General features: G+C 43.3%; 1 protein-coding gene across 1 annotated transcript; it reads right to left on the reverse strand.

The window, feature by feature from the left end:
• Positions 1-983: 983 nt before the first annotated feature.
• Positions 984-14,800, reverse strand: LOC100495542 (major histocompatibility complex class I-related gene protein). Its single transcript, XM_002940065.5, has 6 exons — positions 14,588-14,800; positions 9,483-9,740; positions 7,901-8,176; positions 5,802-6,074; positions 4,919-5,029; positions 984-3,710 (listed from the first exon to the last, which is right to left on the reverse strand). Exons 1-6 carry the CDS (start codon positions 14,649-14,651, stop codon positions 3,520-3,522), a joined length of 1,173 nt encoding a protein of 390 aa, XP_002940111.1. The 5' UTR covers positions 14,652-14,800; the 3' UTR covers positions 984-3,519.
• Between the last annotated feature and the right edge of the window lie 5,089 nt (positions 14,801-19,889).

Raw genomic sequence — 19,889 nt, forward strand, 5'->3', positions numbered from 1 at the left:
TGGCCCAAGGAAAGTCTCCCATAGGGCTCAATGGCACTCTGCAGCTCCAACCCGGCCCAAGGAAAGTCTCCCATAGGGCTCAATGGCACTCTGCAGCTCCAACCCGGCCCAAGGAAAGTCACCCATAGGGCTCAATGGCACTCTGCAGCTCCAACCCGGCCCAAGGAAAGCCTCCCATAGGGCTCAATGGCACCCTGGCCTAACCCGGCCCAAGGAAAGTCTCCCATAGTGCTCAATGGCACTCTGCAGCTCCAATCTGGCCCAAAGAAAGTCTCCCATAGGGCTCAATGGCACTCTGCAGTTCCAACCTGGCCCAAGGAAAGTCTCCCATAGAGAGGCCAGAAGGGATGACTTTGACGTAGTTGGCCAGCTTGAAGTATATTGCAATGTATGGACAAACAATCCCTGTTTTGCTTAAAGGGGAGGGCATTGCTTGGTAGCTTAATGCACAGAATGGGTTAATGCCTATATATATTGGTAATGGGTAAGTGCAGAGGATCTCTTGTTGTTGTTTATATGTATTTTGTGGTCACAAACTCATTGCACCCCCACCTAAAGGTTTAAAATTTAGTGGTTGAGCACAACTTTCCTTTTTTTGCTGGGGGATTCCCACATTTGGCTTTGGTATAAGATTATTTCTACAGATAATGCTGATATTGCTATTCCTTAGGTATATTTATCATGCCTTGTATTAGTTTGTTCAGTTTTTCCCCTTCTGATCTACCAGATTAGAACCAGTGCTGCTCCCTAAGAAAGAAGAGCATGTCTAGACCAGAATCCAGTTACTCCCCTAATTTCCGCATGTGAAAACCCACTGGGGGCCTCATACACTTCTCTAATCACAAACATTAAATAAGAAAATAAACAATTGTAGTCTTGTATTCTTTTCCAGCAGCCCTTGTTAACGCAAATTACCCTGCTCCAAGCCCCATCCACTTTTTTACAGGTGGTGACTAATCAGACCCAACAAAGCCCTTGTTTATATATAACTTTATTTATAAAGCGCCACAAGGGTACGCAGCGCTGTACAATCTTACAATATACACAATTACACACAGGGAGGACAAGTGTTATAATAAATACAATAAATATATATAAATGCACATGGAGTAAGTGCCATGAGGTATGAGACACAGTAGGAAGGAGGTCCCTGCCCCGTAGAGCTTACAATCTAAGTAGTCGGGTAACATACAGGCACAATTTGGAGGGTAAAAGCGCACATGTTTTGGAGTTTTGCCCTAGTGTAGGACTAGACATGATAAATAAAGTTAGGGATCCAGGATTCTATTTGGGATTTGGCCAATATTCTGCCTTTTTCAACAGGATTCGGCCGAATCCACGCTCCTGGCAGTACTGAAACCAAATCCTCAAAAAACGATGTGACTCTTTGTCATGTAAACATAGAAGTTGGATTTTTTTTAATCGCACGGCAACATTTAACCCTTCTGTTATATAATTTGCATTTGCAAACTAGGATTCGGATTCAGTTCGGTATTCAGCCGAATCTCTCAAGAAGGATTTGGGGTTCGGCCGAATTCAAAAAAAGTGGATTTGGTTCATCCCTACTTAGAGAGATTGTTCCTCAAGAAGGAATTCGGGGATGGAATTAGGAATTGGGGAGCAGCAAGGTAGAAAGGTTTAAGTTGAGGGATGGCAGTGCCATATGAATGTTAGCAGAAGGAATTTGTATGCTATTCTTTGCTTAACAGGCAGCCATGATAGGGATATTACCATGGAATAAACAGGTTCTCTCTTAGGGGAGAGCAGGGGGATCCCAGCAGCAGGGTGTAAGACTGATTGCAGGGGAGGGAGGTGGGAGTCTGGGGAGCTGGTTAGTAGGAGATTGCTTTAGTATAAACTGGATAGGGTATTTATATAAATATGTGTGTATTAAAGATATAGTCACTTTTTATAGTTAATATTAATTTATAGATAATGTTATTTATAGATAATATGTGGTGTTTGTTGATAATAACATCATGGTTGTGCCTTTCTTGCAATATATATGCTGCATATAAAGATGAAAAAGTTACTGCGCTCTTAACCCTCGGACTCTCAGGAATAAGTAGCAGCATGGTTCATTCATTTAATGCAGTGTTTTGTGGATTTGCACTGTGGCCCTTTTAACTGGGTCATCCAGAAAAGCTAATTGTATTGAATAAAGGAGCCCTTACTATTATTTATAAAGATGATAATAGACGATATCTTTTTAAATCACAGTAAAGGGCACCTTATCCACTGTATATGTTACAGGAAGCTTTTGGGTATCATAACACAAATGTAGCAAATGAATGTAGCAAAGAGAAAAATGCAGAGTAGTAGAACTCCTACATGGGGGTCTGTATAACGGACTAGTAATACAGTACCGGCCCACTAACTACCACAGTATTTTAAAGTGGCAGCCCCAGAATTACTTACAGGTGGGATTTTTAAAACACAGTTCAATTGCTACACAAACCCCCATATGTAATAAAAGGCACTACGTTTGCCAGGAGCAGCAACCAATAAGATGTATGTTTTTTAACAGGTGACCAGTAAATGCTACCTGCTGATTGGTTGCTATGGGTCACTGTTGCTGGGCGAACTTAGTACTTTTTATTACATAACCCCTTACGTTCCTTAAACCCCCGTTAGTACTATCTTTTCAAAAATGTCTCTTCTATGCAAAAAAAGGCCTCACTGGAGCCTCCCATTGGGGACTTATTAAGCAAATGCTCAGAGGGTTTGAGTCAGTAGAGTTTACAGGCAATTCTGATGGTGTTGGTCACCTTGAGAATTCTTGTTGCTTGGCAGGTGGTGCTGCAGGGGTGGCACCTCCCTGTTGGGCATGTAGGGTGTGCCTTATTGCCTCTGGTGAACCTCCCTTTAGTTTGGGCTCCAGGACCAGACTCTTCCCAGGTTCTGCTTCTTTCCCATCTGCCCCTGGCACCTCCAGGATCCACCAAGAATTGCCCCATCCTCCAGTCAGATAACTAACTCCAATAAGTAATGTTACTGTTACAAGAAATAAGGCTTAGGCCCCTCTGCTCCTCTAACCCAGTGATCCCCAACCAGTGGCTCAGGGGCAACATGTCGCTCACCACCCTCTTTGATTTTCCTCCCAGTGGCCATAAAGTCGGTGCCCATTTTTACATTTCTGTCTTGGAGGCAAGTGGAAACACAGAGCAGGCTAGCAGTCCACATGTGTCTACCAAATAGCCAATCACAGCCCTTATTTGGCATCCCCGAATAACTTGGGTTGCTTGTGTTGCTCCCCAGCACTGTTTACAACTGAGTGTGGTAATAAAAGGTTGGGGATCCCAGTTCTAAACAATATCGATTGCTGAAAAATTCCCCAGCTCTCGGGACACAATGAAGTCTACATGTAAGATAACAAGATGGCTGCCGTAGTGCTCATAATCAGCATTCTCTGGTGAATCCTCCTGCATCTGTAATTGCTTTTGAGCAGCAGAATTTGGTCAGATAAATTTGTTCGCCACTGGAATTAGTCAACTTCTTTACAAAATTAGTGGGTCAGCTTCATTGAGGCTTTAGAACTTGCTTGATATAAAAAGGATAATGCCTCTTTTCAACTTTTCGTAAAATCTCATCAGAGTTCTCTAATCCCTCCGGCGAGCTATGAGTTATCTGCTCTTCCTGCGCCTTGGGGCGCGCATCAGTGTTCAAGCTCTCCCCACTGATACTCACACATTCATGGCTGCCATGAGAGTCTAAAAGAAAACAAAAAACATTATTTATAATGAAAGAAAGAATAGTTACATGGCACAAGCAACTACAGGGAGGAGATATGGGGATTAAGAAACTGGAGCTGTTGAGGGAAATGTCATCACAGACTGCCCTGCAATGCTGTCTATATACTGTATGCCACTATACTCTCCCATGTTCCTACAGAATATCTCAGCTATAAGCAAACTCAGGGCTGTTCCTGCTCAGTTATGCTTAGTACATAGTTATAATACCTATGCAATTATATTGTTCCCCACAAGATGCATTTTCAATGCATTGGCAACAAGTGAAATTAGGAAAACATGTTTGAGTTTAAAGCCTGTTGCTAATTCAGATACATGTGACTTTCCATTGTGCCTAATATCCCTGAGCACACCGGCACTGACAAACTAAGTGGGACTGGAGAATGGATACCAAGCCCCTGTACCCTGCTACTTGCAGCAACCATGTCAGGTAGGAGTGAGTAAGTGATGGGCCACATCCTTGAGAAGCATCAAACTAATGTGGGCTGAGTACTGTTTGACACCTTGCTATTAAAAAGAAGGGAACAGATTGACCATAAGGGTTTTATTTTATAGTTATTCTTCTTTGTAGTTAGACTAGTCTAGACTAGACTCCCCAGTTATACTGTTGAACTGGTGCTGGATAGAGAGGGAGACGCTCACTGTGGCACTATGGAAGGGAAGTGTTCTCTGCCTACTGTTAAACCATGGGTTCTGGATCCATAGATGGCCACAGGGACATTAAGAAGTGATTTGCATGTCTTCACCCAATATTCCTGAGTCAAGGCATGTGGCTACCGTCTGTTCTAAGTAGGCTCTCGGTGCATTCCTCAACCTCACCAGGTTACTTTTCCGCTGCCTTATCTGGTTAATAACTGTAGATCCTATGAGTTCAGTGAAGTTGAAACACGGGTAGCTTTTTTAGACGGCTGCAAGTAAAATAACGATTCTAATGATTCTACCTCTTGCCATCAGTTACTGGCAAGGTGCCCATCTGCCCAATGTTTATACAGTAAATGACCCCTGGTGCCCAAGTTGCTTATGACAGAGTGTGACTTGCCTGCTTAGTCCTTTCACTTTCCAGAGCCCCCAGTGCCCAGAGCCGAGAGTAACAACATGCTGTACCTTCTTCTGGATCATACACCTGTTATATATCTAATATAATGATATTTTGACATTAAAATAAATACCTTTCGTCATTTGCTTTCTGTATATAAATATTCCCAGGATAATCAGGAGGAGGAGAAATATCACACTGACAGGTATGATGAAATACAAATGGCTTCTTCCATTGTTGGGTACTGTATATTGAATGTTAAAAAAGGAAATGTATAGTAAAAAAAAATGTAAGGATCTGATATTGATTTGAAGGAAAATCTTTTCATAGGTAATAATTTAGTGAGCATCATGAGAAGACAACTGAAGAAAAAAATATTAGGAAAAATGGATTAATCAGTCAAACATGGATGAATACAATACAATAATTCCTAATATACAGTATAGTAAGACACAATACAACAAACAGTATATTATAGTATAAATCTTGAATTTATTCTATTTTTCATTTCTCACTGTATGGTTTTGAGTTTTTTTTTCAAATATTTCTCCTGGTTAAAGCTCTAACTACTGACTGAAGGCTGACTGATGCCACCTGTCCAATCACAGGGCAGCTCAGCGCCACCAGTAATGATGGAGGCATCTCAAGGAAAACCCCTAGCGTAATCTGCCTGCGCGCCACCCACCACTCTGCAACTGTCCTTCTGCCTCTCCATTCCCCACTCTTGGCAACTCCCCTCAGACTCTTTATTGCATGCATCTCTCCCATGGGTGTCCCCCACCGACTGGGTCCCCTAGGTAACCTGGCCGGCTACCTTGCCTCCTCCCACCCCACTCTGCTCCTGTGTCCACAATGACATTATTGGAGGGGAACACAATATGTCAAGGCAGTAGGGGGCAAGAGATTTAGGAGTAGGGGAAGGCAGAAGAGGTTTCAGGGTTCTCACTGTGTTCTCACTTGCATTAGAACTGCAAAGGCCTGTTTATGAACGCTAAACAAGAGTACAAAAAACTCACCAAAGGTTACAATAATCGGGGTCTCCAAACTGTTATGATCCACAAGGCAGGAATAGTTACTATTTTTGTCTGGTGTTACCCCCACACTGACTCTGATCTGATAGGTGCCATCAGGGTTTGGCAGGATCTGTGCTGCCTCCTCTGAGTGAATCTCATCTCTCCCATTCTTTATCCACTTCACTTCCACATCTCGGGGGTAGAACCCATACACCCGGCAGTGCAGTTTGGTGCCACTCTCTGACTCTGAGCTGGAAATATTCACATTGGGGGGAACTGGCAGGAAGAGTGAGAAATCATTAGCTAATGAAAGCAAATGCAACAGAAGTAGAAACTCCTTACAATAGAAGTGTAACATGGCTACAAATAAAGATAATTAAATCCGTTGTAAATTATCATGCCTGCATATGAGCATTCCAACCTCTATAGTTCCCCTGTACCCGAGGGCACAAAGCCAAGTGCAGAGGGTAGAAACCACCATTTCTTTTACTTTTGATAATAGGCATGTTAACAAAACAGATTGTAAGTTACTCTTTATTTTCCTGGCAAGTTTCATTTTGATAAAAATTTCTCTTAATATAGGGCAAAATACAGCCAGGTTAAACATGTTAGCCATAAATAAGGCAGGCAATAAGGAACCTAGACTCTGGAATGGCAGTGGATGTGATCAACTTACAGTTTGGTAAAGCATTTGATACAGTACCATACAAAAGGTAAAGGAATATTGGAAAATAATATTTGTAATTGGATAGAGAACTGGCTGAAGGATAGATTACACAGAGTGGGGTAAATGGAACATTTTCTAATTGGACCAGTGTGGTTAGTGGGTACCGCAGGGGTCAGTCCTTGGCCCTTTGTTTTTCAACTTGTTTATTAAATGGGTTGTTCACTGTGAAATGAACTTTTGGTATGAAGTAGACTGATATTCAATTTACAATTGGTTGTCATTTTTATGTTTTGTAGTTTTTCAGTTACTTGGGTTTTTGTTTAGCAACTCTCTAGTTTGGTATTTCAGCAGCTATCTGGTTGCTAGGGTACTGTTTACCTTAGCAACCAGGTGGTGGTGTAAAAGAGCAGGAAAGATTTAAAAGAGGAAGGCAAATCATCCAAAGAACTATAAAAAAAATAAATAATGAAGACCAATTGCTGGGCAGTAAACTGGAAAATGAGGTTCAATGTCGATAAGTGCAAAGTTATGCACTTTGGTAGAAATAATATAAACTTGAACTATCTACTGAATGATACTGTGTTGGGTGTATCCTTAATGGAGAAGGATCTGGGGGTTTTTGTAGATAACAAGTTGTCTAATTCCAGGCAGTGTCATTCTGTGGCTACTAAAGCAAATAAAGTGCTGTCTTGTATAAACAAGGGCATTGACTCAAGGGATGAGAACATAATTTTGCCCCTTTATAGGTCCCTGGTAAGGCCTCACCTTGAGTATGCAGTGCAGTTTTGGGCTCCAGTCCTTAAGAAGGATATTAATGAGCTGGAGAGAGTGCAGAGACTGCAACTAAACTGGTAAAGGGGATGGAAGGGTTAAACTATGAGGTTAGACTGTCAGGGTTGGGGTTGTTTTCTCTGGAAAAGAGGCGCTTGCGAGGGGACATGATTACTCTGTACAAGTACATTAGAGGGGATTATAGGCAGATAGGTGGATACTAGGCATGCCCATCTCTAACTTGCTCATATGTATACCATTAATCCTATTGGATACTAGGCATGCCCATCCCTTCCTTGCTCATAGGCATACCATTAATCCTATTGGATACTAGGCATGCCCATCCCTTCCTTGCTCATAGGCATACTATTAATACTATTAATACTACCAAGAAGTGAGGGCACTACACATGTATAGCAGCACTAGACTCCAGCAATACCTTTTCTTCTCTTCAATTTCTGCTGCCAAAAACAGAATAAGCCTAGTGACTGTCTATGTTTATGCCACTGGACCTGATGAATGGATCAACACATACCTCAAAGACAAATATAACCAAGTTTTTTTAACTTATTTTTTTTTTAGTTCTCTTTGGAAATGTGCTACATATATTAAAGTAGTGAAACAAATTAATTACTGTTATTTAAACATTTTTCTGAGTTCTTACCTTTCCTCTCCAAGTCAGTGGATATATAAGGGAGATACAGCTTTATATGCTCAATGCAGTCATTCTCCATGTATATCTTAGTATCAGTGGGACCACAACGTATATTCCATATGAACGATAACATCTCAGCCTCCTGTGTTACAGGCACATACACCACTCTCTCCTTATCATATACCAAAAGCTCCTGCCCATCAAAGGCAATCTCCTCATATCCACCAATGGTGCCATCTTCATACAGCTCACAGGCAAGCCTCCTCTGGTAGATATTACCATTACCTGCAATACAACCGTACACACACAGCTTTTGGTGCCAAGAAGACAAGATGCCACTCAACCCCTTTCCCCTCACTGCTTGCCAACAACCCCACCTGTTTGCTCCTCAGGGCAGTTCTGGATGTGCAGCCCAGAGTAAGAGAAGGGAGCAGAGGTATGAGCCTAGGGTTCCTGCACACCCATTGGTTGTAAGCTCTAGGCACATGACCTTTTTTGCTTTCCCCTAGTTCCATTCCTGGGTGTCCACTTGTAAAGATTGGGCTCTCTTTACTTTCTGTGCATCACTGAGTAGGTTTTAAAAATATTTCCAAACTAAAGGGAAATATAAATCTAACTAGCTAAAGTGGTTTCCATGCAACTTTTACTGGTGAGACTTTTTTGATGGGGCTGTGGGTTGTTTGCCACGAGTGCAACTTTTTCAACGTGACCGTGACTGATTTTAACGTGCATCAGTTTCACAAAAATATTTCTCAATGATTCTCCAGTGAATCCATGCCTGGCAAAAAAATGTGCGTATCACTACAAGTTACTCTTCGCTATCCCTCTCTTAGCAACCCATTTCTCTTCATTTTCTTTAACAAAGAAAGAGTCAGATTTTGATTTTGACTTTACTTATACTATATAAATTATATAAGTAGACAAAAACAAATGAAGGGCAGAAGAGGGAATATAAAAGCGATAAGAATCAATTGAAAACATAAATGACTAACAAGTAAATAATTAAAGACAGAGAGTGAGTCGGCTACATTCGAATTGCTTTCTTTTTCGGTTTTGAAGGGGTTAAATAGGACTCCTTTACAAGCAATTGAATCACGTTGTGCAGTGTGCAATTTTCTGCATATTTTTTACTCACAATGCAGCATTTCTTCACATTTTTTTTACATTCAAATTCCTGCATGATTGCGTTTGCAAGGTTGCATTTTGTCTGATAAAATTGCAGCTAGTGATCTAAAAAACGTCTGACACTTTAATGCGAATCGGACACAGTTGCACTAAATCTTTTCAGTGTTTGGATTTTACTATTTCTGGTGCTCCACGTCAAAGTGACAACTATGGGATTGTTAAGACCCAAATGTGCTTCAGCTGTTGACACAGGACACTAGGGACTCCTGGAGATACTGTCACCTTTGGAGGTGGCAGTAGATTCACGGTTTCCTTGCATCAACATGTGCACTGCACACGATTTACAAGGGGGGCAAAGCGAACAGAGTGGCACAGAGCACAACCATGTGGAGGTGCAAGGTACTTTTAATGAAGAAACATATAAAATATTTTTGCTTAGGAAATATGCAGAGTATTTTACACTTACCTCTTGTTTTGTTTAAATATCCATTTAGAGATTTCAGCCTGCGTCTTTGCCTCATTTCATATCCCTGAGCATACTGAGTTTGCTTTTCTATGTGCTCAGAAAGTGCCCCCAGGGACGGATATAAAGCCTCGGCATGGCACGTGTCACTGTTGTACCTCCCATACTGCACGCCATCCACATACATACTAACTAAATACCGAGGGACCCCAGGGGTCGGAGCTGATACAATAGTGACATCATAGTGTAGAGTGTGACTTCCTAAGGAAGAAAAAAAAGGCTTTGTTTACAGTTTATACAGTGTCGGACTGGCCCACCAGGATACCAGGAAATCTCCCGGTGGGCCCAGGTGTCAATGGGCCCTCCTGCCCTTTACCAAATGGCCTGCTATATGGTCATTCCCTATTTCTAAATGGGAATAAAGAGGAGAAATAGGTGGAAGAATAGATGCTAGCATGTAAATAAAAGAGACTGGGAGAATAAAGAGGTTGGGTGAGGAAAGGAGGAAAAATAGTTTGGAAAGTGGGCCTAGGGTCTAAGGTTTTCTGGTGAACCCTGGGGTCCCAGTCCGACACTGAGTTTATAAGGATACTATACAAGCAGAACATTTTTTCAATGGAGACATGAAAACAGGAGTGTAAGAGCTGTAAAACAAAGGCAAATATTTGTTTTTATTGTTGTTTTGTAACAATAAAATTGACGAATATCATGTAATCGTACACATAAAAAAGGAAAACAAAATAAAGAAGAATGTATAGATCAATGATGTACTATTCATGGAGTAACAGTGTATCCCACAAAAGATGTGCAATCTAAGATCTGTTGTATTATGACTTAATAAAGGTTAGAACTATGCTAATATCCATTGGGATCTCTCCAGTTATAGGGGCCTCTCGATGCAAATGGGCTGTACCTAGAGTTAGAGGGAAGGGTCTCCTATTTGTGTATCTGCCAGACATGTGTTCCATGTTCCCAAACTTATCTGGACATCCTTATGCTGTGTAGGTCAGCTTTTGACTGGGAAAGGTAGCTGGCAGCTAGTCGGTGAAGCAGACACCACGGTCCTATGAATGAGTTGCAGTTTTCACGGAATAGGTCATGATATATATTGTGGGAAGACCTCTATGCAATTGGTTGACCATGGCCTGGTTATTTGGGTCTGGGTTGAGCCACCTCCAGGCATGTATACTAATTTGCTGGCATAAAAGTCCATCAGAAATTTTGGAAGGGCAAGACCCCATTTTTCTACTGGAGCTTGTATCAACTGCATATTGATCCTCAGCCTCTCCCAGATCACACACAGTCTCTAAGGCATGCATCCAACTCTTTAATTCATTGCCTGTTAAGGAAGGACCGGTGAGTTATGAAAACATAACAGACAGGGACCGTTAAGGGCCCTCCTAGCATGAGTACTATCGTGTGGAAGGGTAAAACCACCTTCACAAATCCATTTCTGGCTCTAAACCAGTCCCGATGGGCTGCTAATTCTCCCCAAGTATTCTCAGGGTTGAGGACAGTTCTAAAGTCTCCCATTAAAATGGGGGGGGGGGGGGGGGGAGGTAGTAAACACTTGCTAATATAAAACTGTGGGCAGCAATAGAGACAGTGTGGTATTCTAGAGTGCCAACCTGTTTCTCTAATGTTCCAGTTATGGCAATTATCACATCCTGCATAATCGGGGTTGGAGTTTCTTGTGGAGTAGGGCACTCAGCAAAAGAGTTTGTTGATCACTTAGATGGAAAGGGCTGCAGGCAGTGCAATCCTGAGCAGTGAGCATATTTTGAGGGAAATGTGGGAAAGAAGTTATTTCATCTTACCTGTTTCTATCCATTCCTTATGGTTCCACTGAACCAAGCAACATGCTGAGACCGAAGTTGGTACACCCAAAATACCCAATACAGAAGGGACATAAAAAGTATTGTGGTCTATGCTGTCCAGTGTAGTGAGGAGTGCATGTATCTATATATCAGCTCTGATTCCCCAGTCCTGTGTTCAGGCCCAGCTTGCTCTCCCTATATCTTAAGAACCTCATTTGGGAAAGCAGCGCTAGGGTAGCAGCGCAAGAGTGAATCCTTCCAAAGTGAATCATTCACAAGTGAACTGGAAAAGGAGTTTAACAAGGAGTTAGGAATTGACACCTTCTCTCTTCTACTTATTCTACAGGTAATTGCTGCACTATTCTATTTCCATGTCCACTGTGGCCCTGAATACTGCATTTTGCTAGTTTATTGGGTAATTGCTGCACTATTTCCATCTCTACTGTGGCCCTGAATACTGCATTTTGCTAGTTTATTGGTAATTGCTGCACTATTTCCATCTCTACTGTGGCCCTGAATACTGCATTTTGCTAGTTTATTGGTAATTGCTGCACTATTTCCATATCCAATGTGGCCCTGAATACTGCATTTTGCTAGTTTATTGGTAATTGCTGCACTATTTCCATCTCTACTGTGGCCCTGAATACTGCATTTTGCTAGTTTATTGGTAATTGCTGCACTATTTCCATCTCTACTGTGGCCCTGAATACTGCATTGTGCTAGTTTATTGGGTAATTGCTGCGCTATTCTATTTCCATTCTCAATTCCCAATATTACATGCCCCCTATTCCTGTGCTCCATTAATTTGTACATTTTATGACCCCCATCGTAAACTTATCTAAACAAACTTTGTAGTTCAGTGTATCTTTTCTCATCCTGGGACTCTGAGCTGATTCAATTTGTAATTTAACTAGCTGCAATCAGCTCTGATTCCCCAGCCCTGTGTATAGGAGTGTCCCAGCTTGCTCTCCCTATATCTTAAGAACCTCATTTGGGAAAGCAGCGCAAGAGTGAATCCTTCCAAAGTGAATCATTCACAAGTAGAGATGTAGCGAACTGTTCACCGGCGAACTAATTCGCGCGAACATCGGGTGTTTGCAAGTTCGCGAACTTTTAGCGATGTTGGCAATTTTGGGTTCACCTTAGCTGGGCAGCTGTCCTGCTGATCTCATCTGCTGTAACCCAAAATTCTTTGTAATTTTTCAGAGACATTTTTGCCCTTGATCCCCCTCCTGCATGTCACTGTCCAGGTCGTGGCACCCTTTAAACAACTTTAAAATCAGTTTTCTGGCCAGAAATGGCTTTTCTAGGTTTTAAAGTTCGCCTTCCCATTGAAGTCTATGGGGTTCGCAAAGTTCGCAAAAGTTCGCTCTTTTTGGCGGAAGTTCCCAAATGGGTTCGCAAACTTTTTTTGTGAGGTTCGCTACATCTCTATTCACAAGTGAATTGAAAAGGGAGTTTAACAAGAGGAGCAACTAGGGAGCAACAGCAGAAGACTCGGCAGCCTCTGTCCATGTGAATCAAGACCCAGTTTACTGGATATCCCTGCATAATGGCATTGCTCTTATTAGTTTTATCTTTCATGTTTGTGCTTCCAAAGGTAACGTCTTCCTTTAGCCCTCCAGCTGCCTGTCCCTACTCTGTAGTAATATCTTCCTCTCTGCTCCATTCTACACACTGCTGTTCTTATAAACTACAGTATATAACTTTTTGAAAAATCTAACACCTCCAACTAATACCCTGCAAAAGCTCACTGGTCTCCCTGCACGTTCCTGGCCATCTCCTCCGCTCCTCTCAGAGCCTCCGTCTCTTTACCCTATCCACACCCACTGCACTCTCTCAACTTAACCCTTTCTATCTCGCTGCTCCTTCCCTCTGGAACTCTATCCCTGAATCCCTCCGTTGGGAACACTCACCCACTCTCTTTAAGATAAAACTCAGACTGTACCTTCTGGGGCACTAAAACATTATTTTGCCCAGTCCTGCGCTTAAGGGCAAATGCCCATACCTGGTGCCTCTTACCTTCCAATTTGTGCCTGTATGTTACCCAACCACTTAGATTGTAAGCTCTACGGGGCAGGGACCATACCTGGTGCACTCTTACCTTCCAGTTTGTGCCTGTATGTTACCCAACCACTCAGATTGTAAGCTCTACGGGGCAGGGACCTCCTTCCTACTGTGTCTCATACCACATGGCACTTACTCCCTGTGTATTTATACTTATTTATTGTATTTATTATAACACTTGTCCTCCCTGTGTATAATTTTGTATATTGTAAGATTGTACAGCGCTGCATACCCTTGTGGCACTTTATAAATAAAGTTATACATACATACATACAATGGTGAAAATTTGCCGTGATCCATGCCTGACTAGGATTACATGATAATATCTTGTATTAATGGATTAAGGGAAGTGAAAATTGGAAAATATTCATGTTCTGAACAGTTGGTTGGTGACTTTAAATGGTTGGTCCTGTGCAGCCAGTGAAAAACCTTGTATGTGTCTGGGTTCCTAAACTCCTTTTTTATTTTTTTTTTTAATCTTTATTAATGCCATTACTGTAATAATCAGGAGGGGGTGGTACTGAAAGAAAAAAAAGGGGGAAGGGGCTAATGCAGATATATATCCCCCCCAAAAAACCACGCAATTTCACATTGCGCCACATCAAGATAAACTTTTGGAGTTCTTAGGAGAGCTGTATGGTTTGTCTTTCTATGGGTTAAGGAAATACACATATATATATATATAGGTTTAATTTCTGAAATAAAGTGTAGAAAGTCTAGGTTCCTAAACTCCTTAGGCATGATGGTGGCTGTGTTTGTGTCCAAAGCCTGTACTGTAGATAAGGGCCACTATCAGACCAAGTGTCTGTGTTACAGACGATTTAGTACCACATAGCCCATTACCCCCTCCACTAACTACATCTGTGAGGGCCCCAACTGTGAGCAGGGTACAAATGTACTTCTTGCCAGACCCTGGGGTATTTGGGAGCTTTCTGTTAATGATACATTTTCTACTTAATAACAATTGTAACCTTAAGAAAACTAAAAATTCTCAACAGAATATTTTCACTGGGGGGGGCGGGTATTTGTCTTTGCATGTAGTTGTGTGTTTATTTGTGTCTGATTGTGTAAAAAAAGCATAAAAGTAAATAATTATTCCAGCTACTAGCAAGCAAGTCATGGATATTCTTTTGTTATTGTTTCTACTTGTAGGTATAACTATGTACTAACATAAGATTAATTAGCTTCTTAGTTATTATCCTTGATAATATTATTATTACTCACCAGAATACACAACAGAAGTCCCCAGGCTAAAGATCAGAAACACCGGAGGGAGGATACCAGCCATGTTCCCGTTATATTCACACAATGGAATATTAGTTTCATTTTTGTGAGTCAAACGTTTCCACTGATTGGGCAGGGTTACGTGATCTCTCCAATGGGAAAGCAGGAGCCTTCTCAGGCACAGTTGCTGGGCAGAAAAGGGAAAGTATATTTACATTAACAGGGACCCTAATGAAATAACAGAAGAGAAAACATATTTGGCTTGTTTCCCCTGTGCAGGAAGGGATGTATATTGTAAAAAAAAAAAATTGTGCAATCTACAAGATTTTCATACTGTGTTCTCAGTCTTGCACTTAGGGCCATATTGACTAGTGCACATTTTCTACTGGTTTATTTACTTACAAATGTAACTACACTGTGCAAGCTCAATGTGCTGATATTTAGCCGCTGTAAATTTTTCAACCCAACTTACTAAATTCTCTGCCAGTGTATTTTTGCCTTAACTGTAATTAAGAATGAAAGGCAAAAGTCCCTGCCAACTTACACTGTTAGTTCTCTGGACAATCGTAAACGGGGCAAAGCCTTTCTGACTTTGATCCTTCTGTGCATGATTTTGGATGCCTCCCATAGGGCTCAATGGCACTCTGCAGCTCCAACCCGGCCCAAGGAAAGTCTCCCATAGGGCTCAATGGCACTCTGCAGCTCCAACCTGGCCCAAGGAAAGTCTCCCATAGGGCTCAATGGCACTCTGCAGCTCCAACCTGGCCCAAGGAAAGTCTCCCATAGGGCTCAATGGCACTCTGCAGCTCCAACCCGGCCCAAGGAAAGTCTCCCATAGGACTCAATGGCATTCTGCAGCTCCAACCTGGCCCAAGGAAAGCCTCCCATAGGGCTCAATGGCACTCTGCAGCTCCAACCCGGCCCAAGGAAAGTCTCCCATAGGGCTCAATGGCACTCTGCAGCTCCAACCCGGCCCAAGGAAAGTCTCCCATAGGGCTCAATGGCACTCTGCAGCTCCAACCCGGCCCAAGGAAAGCCTCCCATAGGGCTCAATGGCACTCTGCAGCTCCAACCCAGCCCAAGGAAAGTCTCCCATAGGGCTCAATGGCACTCTGCAGCTCCAACCCGGCCCAAGGAAAGTCTCCCATAGGGCTCAATGGCACTCTGCAGCTCCAACCTGGCCCAAGGAAAGTCTCCCATAGGGCTCAATGGCACTCTGCAGCTCCAACCCGGCCCAAGGAAAGTCTCCCATAGGGCTCAATGGCACTCTGCAGCTCCAACCCGGCCCAAGGAAAGTCACCCATAGGGCTCAATGGCACTCTGCAGCTCCAACCTGGCCCAAGGAAAGTCTCCCATAGGGCTCAATGGCACTCTGCAGCTCCAACCCGGCCCAAGGAAAGTCTCCCATAGGGCTCAATGGCACTCTGCAGCTCCAACCCGGTGCAAGGAAAGTCTCCCATAGGGCTCAATGGCACTCTGCAGCTCCAACCCAACCCAAGGAAAGCCTCCCATAGGGCTCAATGGCACTCTGCAGTAGGGATGTAGCGAACCTCAAAAAAAATGTTTGCGAACGTTCGCGAACTTTGCGAACCCCATAGACTTCAATGGGAAGGCGATCTTTAAAACCTAGAAAAACCATTTCTGGCCAGAAAACTGATTTTAAAGTTGATTAAAGGGTGCCACGACCTGGACAGTGGCATGCCGGGGGGGGATCAAGGGCAAAAATGTCTCTCAAAAATACGTTGTTGACACAGCGTTGCGTTTTGTGCTGTAAAGGGCACAAATCACACTACATTCCTAAACTTGTGTAATAAACTGCTTTAAAACGTCCGGCGTCTACATGCCAATCAAGTCGTGTAAAGGTTACGGCCGGTTCACACGCAAAGACAAAACGCTGCGTTTACTGCAACGAAAAAAAACGCAAAAAGCTTTAATGATACCGTCAAGTAAGCGAATAATAGTTTTTACTAGTTGCTTGTCACCTCCAGGACGTTCGTCCTGTCGGTGGGAATATTTCTGTAGTGGTGTGTTTAGCAGTCACCGTGCTTGTGCGCACGTGCACGGTCAGGCAGAGGTAATTCAATGTACAGTGACGTGAACCAAAAAACACTGATTCTGCAGTGTGGGCCCAGTTTTGTCCTACTTTATTGATCACCTGTGGTGACCATAAAAGATACAATTTTGCCGCTGTTGCAGAACCCTGAAAAATCAGGAATGTGTACATTCCTGAAAAATTATGTTTTTTTTTTTGTTGCAGCCACTGAAGCACAGAGGAGAGGACAGAAAAAATATGTTAGATAAATGTTGAAAAAGTTTGTATTTTTGTTGTCGCAGCCACTGAAGCCCAGAGGACAGAAAAAATATGTTAGATAAATGGTATCACAACAATTCCCATGGCAGAACCTTTAAAAAAATGAAGATAGCGTGCCAAGCAGAGAAGACAGAAAATATATGTTAGATAAATGGTATCACAACCATGCCTATGGCAGAACCTTTCAAAAAACGAAGATAGCATACCAAGCACAGAAGACAGAAAAAATATGTTAGATAAATGGTATCACAACCATGCCCCAGACAGAACCTTTCAAAAAATGAAGATAGCATACCAAGCACAGAAGACAGAAAAAATATGTTAGATAAATGGTATCACAACCATGCCTATGGCAGAACCTTTCAAAAAACGAAGATAGCATACCAAGCACAGAAGACAGAAAAAATATGTTAGATAAATGGTATCACAACCATGCCCCAGGCAGAACCTTTCAAAAAACGAAGATAGCATACCAAGCACAGAAGACAGAAAAAATATGTTAGATAAATGGTATCACAACCATGCCCATGGCAGAACCTTTCAAAAAACGAAGATAGCATACCAAGCACAGAAGACAGAAAAAATATGTTAGATAAATGGTATCACAACCATGCCCCAGGCAGAACCTTTCAAAAAACGAAGATAGCATACCAAGCACAGAAGACAGAAAAAATATGTTAGATAAATGGTATCACAACCATGCCCCAGGCAAAACCTTTAAAAAAACTAAGATAGCGTAACAAGCACAGAAGACAGAAAAAATATGTTAGATAAATGGTATCATAACCATGCCCTAGGCAAAACCTTTCAAAAAACTAAGATAGCGTAACAAGCACAGAAGACAGAAAAATTCAGGATTTACCTGTCCAAAAAGTTTGGCTTAAAATGAAACCAGTAGGATTTGCACCCTAGTTTGTACGGTGGTGGAGGAGGACGCTAAAGGACAGCTGTGTGTGGTGTCAAGCGGCGTGCAGAGAAGGACAGCTGCATGGGCAGTCAGAACGAGTCTTTCGGAGTGCAGTAACCCTCCGAGATCCATGCCTCATTCATTTTAATAAAGGTCAGGTAATCAACACTTTTGTCACCTAGGCGAGTTCTCTTCTCAGTTACAATCCCTCCTGCTGCACTGAAGGTCCTTTCTGAGAGGACACTTGAGGCGGGGCAAGACAACAGGTTTATGGCAAATTGTGACAGTTCTGGCCACAGATCAAGCCTGCGCACCCAGTAGTCCAGGGGTTCATCACTCCTCAGAGTGTCAATATCTGCAGTTAATGCCAGGTAGTCCGCTACCTGCCGGTCGAGGCATTCTCTGAGGGTGGATCCAGAAGGGTCCTGGCGCTGCCTTGGACTGAAAAAACTTTGCATGTCTGACGTTACAGAGTGGCCAAAGTGCATTGTCCTTGCAGGTGTGCTCGTGGGAGGATTACTAGCACCTCTGCCCCTGGAATGTGGAGTGACATCACCCTTAAAAGCATTGTACAACATGTTCTGCAGGCTGGTTTGGAAATGCAGCATCCTTTCGGACTTATGGTACGTTGGTAACATTTCTGCCACTTTATGCTTGTAACGAGGGTCTAGTAGCGTTGCCACCCAGTACAGGTCCCTTCTCCTTAAGCCTCTTGATACAGGGCTTCAACAGGCATGACAGCCTCCTTCAACAGGCATGACAGCATGAAAGACCCCATTCTCACAAGGTTGGATGCAGAGGTATCCATCTCCCCTTCCTCGTTATCAAGGACTACGTCCTCATCCACCACCGTCTTCTCCCCCCAGCCACATACAAGACCAGGGCTCCCCAAAAGGTGACCACAAGCCCCCCGGGAAGCCTGCTCCTGTTGGTCTTCCGCCTCCACAAAGCCACCTTCCTCCTCTGACTCCACTTCTGACACCTCTCCCTGCGTTGCAGCAGGTGCCTGGGAATGTTCTGGTGATTCCGCCCAGAAATCATGCTCTTGGTCACGCTGGTCTACAGCGTCATCTGTCACTCGTCGCACGGCACGCTCAAGAAAAAAAGCAAAGGGTATTAGGTTGCTGATTGTGCCTTTGGTGCGACTAACCATATTTGTGACCTCGTCAAAAGGGCACATCAGCCTGCAGGTGTCACGCATAAGCACCCAGTAATGGGGGAAAAAAATCCCCAGCTCTGCAGATCCAGTCCTACCACCCAGTTCAAACAGGTATTCATTGACGGCTCTTTGTTGTTGCAGCAGACGTTCAAACATCATAAGCGTGGAATTCCAGCGAGTCTGGCTGTCGCAAATTAAACGCCTGACTGGCAACTTGTGCTGCCGCTGAATGTGAGCAAGGCGTGCCATGGCTGTGTAGGAATGTCTGAAATGGCCAGACACCTTCCTGGACTGCCTGAGAATGTCCTGCAATCCTGGGTACTTTGAGACAAACCGTTGGACTATCAAATTTAAAACATGTGCCATGCAGGGCACATGTGTTAAATTGCCCAGTCTCAGTGCTGCCAACAGATTGCTTCCGTTGTCACACACCACTTTTCCGATTTTCAGTTGGTGTGGGGTCAGCCACCAATCGGCCTGTGAGTGCAGAGATGACAGGAGTGCAGACCTGGTATGGTTTCTGCTTTCCAGGCACGTCATGCCCAAGACAGCATGACAACGGCGTACCTGGCACATCGAATAGCCTAGGTTGAGCTGGGGGTGCACAGGTGTGGAGGAGGACACAGCAGAAGAGGAGGAAGAAGCCGAGGAAGAAACCAAGTTAGAAGACGAGTTAGAAGACGACTTAGAAGACGAGTTAGAGAGCAAAGGAGGAGTAGAGGTGGTGGCAGACCCGCATGCAACCCGTGGCGGTGACACCAACTCCACTGTTGTTGAACCACGCATTCCCTGCTTCCAAGCCATCACCAGGTTCACCCAGTGGGCAGTGTAGGTGACATACCTGCCCTGACCATGCTTGGAGGACCATGTGTCAGTAGTCATATGGACCTTTGCCCCAACACTAAATGACAGAGATGCGGTGACT

This window comes from Xenopus tropicalis, chromosome 8 (genome assembly GCF_000004195.4).
Source record: "Xenopus tropicalis strain Nigerian chromosome 8, UCB_Xtro_10.0, whole genome shotgun sequence".
Taxonomy (NCBI): Eukaryota; Metazoa; Chordata; class Amphibia; order Anura; family Pipidae; genus Xenopus; species Xenopus tropicalis.

Excerpts from the sequence above, each read along its gene's own strand:
- LOC100495542 (XM_002940065.5), bottom strand. The coding sequence starts at position 14,651 with ATGGCTGGTATCCTCCCTCCGGTGTTTCTGATCTTTAGCCTGGGGACT. Across the intron at positions 6,075-7,900 it reads CACTGACTTGGAGAGGAAAG|TTCCCCCCAATGTGAATATT; the intron begins GTAAGAACTCAG and ends TCTTCCTGCCAG. Across the intron at positions 3,711-4,918 it reads CAGAAAGCAAATGACGAAAG|ACTCTCATGGCAGCCATGAA; the intron begins GTATTTATTTTA and ends GTTTTCTTTTAG.